Source organism: Rhamphochromis sp. 'chilingali' (genome assembly GCF_963969265.1).
Source record: "Rhamphochromis sp. 'chilingali' genome assembly, chromosome: 10".
In the NCBI taxonomy this organism is placed as follows: Eukaryota; Metazoa; Chordata; class Actinopteri; order Cichliformes; family Cichlidae; genus Rhamphochromis; species Rhamphochromis sp. 'chilingali'.
In genome coordinates, this window is record NC_137937.1 from 15,019,338 (window position 1) to 15,025,821 (window position 6,484).

The 6,484-nt window shown below is 36.8% G+C and overlaps 1 protein-coding gene across 2 annotated transcripts; it reads left to right on the forward strand.

The window, feature by feature from the left end:
- The first annotated feature begins 509 nt into the window (after nucleotides 1–509).
- On the forward strand, nucleotides 510–5,118 carry ube2d4 (ubiquitin conjugating enzyme E2 D4). 2 transcript variants are annotated; one of them, XM_080895156.1, is made up of 7 exons: nucleotides 510–780; nucleotides 1,996–2,059; nucleotides 2,138–2,169; nucleotides 2,264–2,341; nucleotides 2,438–2,543; nucleotides 2,997–3,090; nucleotides 3,213–5,118. In XM_080895156.1, exons 1-7 carry the CDS (start codon nucleotides 757–759, stop codon nucleotides 3,256–3,258), a joined length of 444 nt encoding a protein of 147 aa, XP_080751282.1. In that variant the 5' UTR covers nucleotides 510–756; the 3' UTR covers nucleotides 3,259–5,118. The 2 variants fall into 2 exon arrangements, with proteins under 2 accessions (XP_080751282.1, XP_080751281.1); XM_080895155.1 differs by having other exon boundaries at nucleotides 2,264–2,543.
- Nucleotides 5,119–6,484: the final 1,366 nt, after the last annotated feature.

The following is a 6,484-nucleotide window of genomic DNA, read 5'->3' on the forward strand; positions in this document are numbered from 1 at the left end:
ACCCCGAAAAACTATTTAAAGTAAAAGTTGAACAGCATAATCTATTCTGACCATGTGGTTTCCTTGTGCATTAGCTGTTTCCAAACAGTGACATCTTGTGGACACCTCTGCTCAATTATTGTTGAAGCCTTTGTGTGTAATAATGCTTGAAGACATGTCGCTTGCCACTGTCTGTCTATTTAAACTTGAAGGATGCGCATTGAGGGATCACGCTTCATTTTGTCTGGGTGCTTTTAAAACAAACAAGCAAGCAAAAATCATGAAATCATTAAAATATGAATACATTTTTAAAACAAAAAAGTAAATACGTTAATTTAATAGTTTTTGTTTTTAAACAAATCGAAATCAGATTTCTTTCTCTAGTTTTCTTTTTTATTTATACAGATTTTTTACTTTTATCGTGACTCGAAACTGGTTAAATTACAGTTTGAACTACAACAATGGAAGTTGTAGGTCGGTCAATTCGTGAATTTTAAGTAAAGTCTCGCGATATTTAAACTGGCTGCCAGGCACCCAAAGAAGAGCAGTAATGAGAAGGAGACAGCAGCAAAATAGCTCAGTTGTTCCTAAGAAAGATCAACATATAACTCATTGTTGGTCACATTGCTTATACTAGAAACCAAACGTTCAGACTTAGACGGCATTTGTCGTTTATACGCACACTGAGATTTGAAAGTACGCGGCCTCAGAAGCCAAATTTTATGTGTGAAGTGCTAACTGTTAGCTGACAGGCTACCTAGCATAGCCATTGAAGCAATGGCGTTGAAAAGAATTCAGAAGGTGAGTGTATATTTGCTTACAAGTGCTAGCCATATCTTCAATATATACATTTTTTAAGCTTGAGTCCCCTCTGTAACGATGTTGCCTGTGTCTAAACTTTTCTTTGGGTCGAATTAGCAGTGCTAGCTTGATTTTTCTGCTCCTGTTTAAAATAATTTATAGACAAAGAATGGCTAACCCACCGGTGGCCCCATTGGTGCACTGCTACAGTAACGGTCGCAGTTAACAAACACGCTGTTTATTTTAAATGTTTCTTTGTGTGAAATTATGCCTTTTTCTCCTGAAAGGTTACTAAGCACTCTTGTTAGTGTTTCTAGTTGTGTTTCACAGTGCAACGTAAAGCTCGGCTTTGACATTATTGAGTGTGTGCTCTTTGTTTTTATTATTGTTGGGTATGTAGATGACCTGTTGATAAATCAGTGGGCGGACAGTTGTCTTTATCGTTGTATCAGTAACTGTCGCTGATGATGTTGCTGAATGACAGCTGCTTGTTGGTTGCCAAAATTGAACCCTAGTGTCAGTGTTGCCATATATGGAATGGCAAATGGGGCACTGGAGCAGGGCACTGTGTATATTTATATAACAGAATAGATAGGCTTTCATTCAAGAGATGTTTAATAACGGGCCTTATTTCTGTTTGAATATCTGCTGAATATCTTTCTGTGTTCAACCAAGCTTTGATTTGAGTTAATTACATATCACAGCATGCCTCTTGGGGGGGAGGAGAATTAGATTTTAATTTAAAATAAATGTTTTTAATCCGTGGGTATGTAGTTCATCAAACTACTGATGAGGCTTCAGTTTTGGCCTATTTTCTCCTGCTACAGATGTGTTATTTCTATATAAAACAGCCTGTCAGATGGAACATATGGGTGGGACAAAATATTTATGACATTATATTGCAGTGCAGCATCTTGTGTTATAATATTGTTCCTTTTAGAGTGCAGGCACTCTAAAAGCGTTCCCACACCAGTTTCACTTACCAGCGTTAGTGGCTCATAAGACCTCCAGGTTATGCTTAACGATTGAATTCATCTCTTATTTATGTACACAGAGACTGCAGTGTTTTGTAGACTGTTGTGTAGTCTATCAAGAACTGTTGATGGTGCCAGTATGCTGGTACATGGATTGTGATAGCATCACATCAAGAGTTAATTTGTGTTTTCTTTGAACTTCAAACGTTCTGATTCACTTTGTAATTACCCTGACTTTTAGGAACTGTCGGACCTGCAGAGGGATCCTCCTGCCCAGTGCTCTGCTGGACCAGTTGGAGAGGATTGTAAGTAGTTTAACAGTTGTTGAGTAATCTTTGAAGATTTATGTGTGATTTACATAATTTTGTTTTTCCTCCTCTCAGTGTTTCATTGGCAGGCAACAATAATGGGTCCAGTAAGTGAAACACTTATCACACCCAATACAGTTAAAGTGCGCTTATAAATGAAAATCATGACCCCTTACTTTATTTCTCTTCCTATTTAAACAGAGTGACAGTCCATATCAGAGTGGAGTGTTCTTCCTCACCATTCACTTCCCAACGGATTACCCCTTTAAACCACCAAAAGTGAGTAAAACAGTGAGGCACAATGCTTCTTATTTTTTAAATTTATTCTGTCATATAATTGGCCTTACATCATTTTTTTTCTATGTTTTGGAACAGGTTGCATTCACAACAAAAATTTACCACCCAAATATCAACAGCAATGGAAGTATTTGTCTGGACATTCTGAGGTCACAGTGGTCACCTGCACTTACAGTTTCGAAAGGTAAAAAAATAAATTAAAATGTGTGGTGTGGGTGTACATATACCCAGTACATGAGCCAAAAAGTGTTTGGGGAAAAAAAGATTTAGCCAACAGATTTATGATAAACAGATTGTTGCCTGCTTGTTGAGAGAATTGAAATGATGCCAAAGCCATAACATAAAATTACACTCTACGTAAAATTATACCTTCCGTTTCTTTGGATTGTACTGTAGATGGGTCCAATTCATCTGCTAATTTTGGGCTAGTGCGTCGATGTAGTGATTGATTAACAAATTATTATTGAACTTATTTGTAATGGCACATATGAAATGATTGGAGTGCTTCTAGATGTGATTTTGATTATTTAAGAAGTTAAAATGACATCTTGCTGTGCTGATGGTAGGAGTAGAACACAGTTATGTCTATAATAAATCCCCTCTCAAAGATTTTTAACTTTGATTCTTTCTCCCACAGTATTATTGTCCATCTGCTCTCTTCTGTGCGATCCAAACCCAGATGATCCGCTGGTACCAGAGATCGCCCACACGTACAAGGCTGACAGGGAAAAGTAAGTGTAAAACATGACTGCTTTTGCCACAGTTGAGCTCACAGCCAGGTACACTCATGCTGCAAGATTAACTTCTGAGTTTGAGGTTAAGTTAAACTTTTCACATTGCATGTGTTTTACAGGTACAACAAACTAGCAAGAGAATGGACACAGAAGTATGCAATGTGAGAACACCAAGGAGATCAGAACGAGATCAGAACTACAAGAACAAAAGAAACACAGATGATTTGTAACTTGAAGTAAATGAGCATCAAAGTAGTTGGGGGACTTTGGGGGAGGGGGGTAAACTAAACAACAGCCCACTTTTTGGAGAAGGAAGCGGTACTATGAGGTACAGTGCCACTTGGCTTTGTGTGTGTTGAGCTGATACAGTGTGCTCTGCTTCATGACTTGTATGGATCTGCTGAGCAGGACCTAATGGACTCCTTAAAGCACTCCCACATGGAATACCAGAAAACTCTTTACAATCCCTACCACCGTACTCAGACTTTAAACTGTTACTCTTGCTATTGTGATGATCATTATAATTGTTGCTTTCTATAAGCATCATTTTTACCATCATTGAGTCATATCGTCGTGCTACTCAGAAACAAAATGTTTGATTTAGGAGATTATTTCTCCCTTCATTTCAGAGGTACTATCTGCACCCCACTGGATGTCTTGTTACTGTATTTCATGTTTTCTGGTGGCCTTTCTGTGTTATGTTGATGTGCAATTTAGACAGAATGTTTCCTGTTGAACACAAAAGTGTGCAGTGCCATTACCAGCAGCTGATCTGTTGGCACGTAACTGTCTCTGCCCTGAAACAATGTGAAAGGTGTTAAGAAGGATTTGTCTCCATCATCCGCTGCAATTGGAGTTGTAACAGTATTGAGTTGTTTTGAAAACACTGGGGAGCTGCTGTTTATAAGTTAGCGGGTAGGTTAACGTCCACCTCCATCTTTCTCACACATGCCATCGTTCTTCTGTCTTGAATAATAAATGACGGCTGGTGTCCATAGTGCTCAAAAACTACTGCTGTTTAACATGTTATGCTGTGTAGCTATGAATGTGGCTACTCTTTGTCGTGCAGTCATAGCTGTGCGCCACTTCCTCAGTACAGTTACTCAGGTATCTTTAAGAAGATCATCAGCCTTTTACATGCGGTGACCCATGGTGAGAAAAATGATCAGGGTTAACACAGTCCGACTTCTAAAAATAGCACTTGCCTAATTTTGCGGTTCTGTTCAAATAACGACCCATCACTGACTGCAACTTACTGCAGTGTGATCAAAGACATACCACAATGGGTCTGTGCTGCACAGAAATATATGCTGTCCGAAACATACTGTTACTCTCATTATTTCTCTCCACTTATTTCAGTGTTTTTAAAGCGACTGGTTGTGTGGTTGTGAACAGCTTGCAAATGATGCTGTTTTTGAACAGACTTGATGTTTTGCAGCTCTGTGTCACTTACAGTCATAACATTACAGTTTGGTATGCTTTAAATATCAGGATTTATGTTCATTTTCATCATTGTTCTACTTTTTTTTTTTTTTTTTTCCTCCTCCATTAATAAGCAACACTGACAGTAAACTTTTTCCTTTTTTTTTTCTTTTTTTTTTTTTTAGGGTATAATGTTTGGCTTTTTTTTTCTTCTTCTTTTTAAATTGTATCTTTGAAAGTGTGGTTTTTTTTTTTTTGTTTTTAGATTTTTTTTTCTCATTTGTGTCATGAATATTGAGCACGATTTTGATGTGTCATAATGTAATAGTAAGATAATCCATTGTAACTGTTGGACAAAGTAGTTGGAAAAGTTGTCAAAAATCACAATTCAGTGCGTCGACGCTGCCAGTATAAAGGGAATTATTGGATATTAGGAGCAAGAAATTTCTGCTATTGAGCTATTATTTAATAGATTCATACAGAAAGGTAAATAGCTAAGCATGATTATTTAAGAAGCTTTGATTGTAGAATTAACACCATTGTTTAGATGCTGACTATAGATTTTTAATATTCTACTGTAAAAATAAAAACATGTCAAAACAAGTTGTCCTAAAAGTATACCGTATATACTAAAATGTTTTGAAAATGTACCCACCGAATGCTCCGACACCTCCGCTGTAATACTACAAGTCCAGTCTTTGTGTGCATTGGTGTTTATTCATCTAGCTATTTATTTATTAGAAAGCTGGGTATCTTCCAACTATTCAGCAAGAGCCTCAGTTCATAATATGAGTAATGCTACATTGACTTCCTTTAACCCACGTGTTCATTACGGTTTCATATAGGCAGCTTGGCATGCTTTGCACTCTGGTGATCCTTCTCAGCCATTTTGCAGAATATCAGGGATTTCGTTGAATTTCATCTGCCTAACACCTCTGACTAAAAGTTTAGCCTTAACCCTCCTTAACCCTCATTTTTGTGTATATATATATATATATATATATATATATATATATATGGAGAGAGAGAGAATGTGTCATATAAACTGTAAATTTGCTATCAGGGCTGTATTCCCAAAATGGGTGATTCATTATATCAGTAGAACTGGAAGCCTGCATAAAGAGTTCACAATGTTTTGTTTAAAGAAAAAAAAAATCAGCTTAGCTTTTACTGAATGCAGGACCAGCCTTCACGCATCTTAAAATCTGGAATATATGTGTGCTTGAACTGCCATCATGAACAGTCACGTCTTTGCGTAACCTACACAAGATAATTATGACCTTGTTATAACATGAATAAAGTTCATCTTGATTTCTTGTTGTTTGCAGTCATTTCATGGAGAGCCTGACTGATTTCTCAGCGTATCACACAATGTTTCTGTACCCAACATAATCAGAAAAAATATGTTTGGGGTCATTTAGAAATGGTGTCACCTCACAGCTTGTCCAGCAGAGTGCTCTCTGACTCATTTACAATGCTTTTGGCAACCACTGCAGCACCTGTTTGCATTTGTTCCTCATCACGGGGGATTTTAAATTGGGTATTTATGATTTTTTTTTTTTTTTTGAGTTGGCATTGACTTGACATTAAAAGACATTCAATTAACATTTTGCAGACATTTTTTAAAAAAAAAATACTTCTTAAAGACAAATGGTAAATGGTTCCTTTATTTTATAATAAAAGTTTAGGTTCATCTCTGGAGAGAGAGAGAGAAATATGTACTATAGTCACAGCAGTGATTCATGTCTCAGTCCTTTAAATGTTGCTATGAAGACATTTTCAGGGTAGAAATAGAGAAATGTGTGATCTGGTTTGTTTTAGGGCCTTAAAGCGGGTTTTATTATACCTAAATTACATACACTGGTGTTTATTTTTACTGTGAGTCCTATTACTGCTAAAATTTATTCACTGTTACGATTCCTTCCACTGTGGTTGGATATTGACTAAAATGTGTCTTACTTTTCTTTTG

What these genes read in the sequence shown, in the direction of transcription:
- ube2d4 (XM_080895155.1), top strand. Translation starts at nt 757, where the DNA reads ATGGCGTTGAAAAGAATTCAGAAG. An exon ending in CGTTGAAAAGAATTCAGAAG is followed by an intron (nt 781 to 1,995) that starts GTGAGTGTATAT and finishes CCTGACTTTTAG; the next exon opens with GAACTGTCGGACCTGCAGAG. An exon ending in TGCACTTACAGTTTCGAAAG is followed by an intron (nt 2,544 to 2,996) that starts GTAAAAAAATAA and finishes TTTCTCCCACAG; the next exon opens with TATTATTGTCCATCTGCTCT.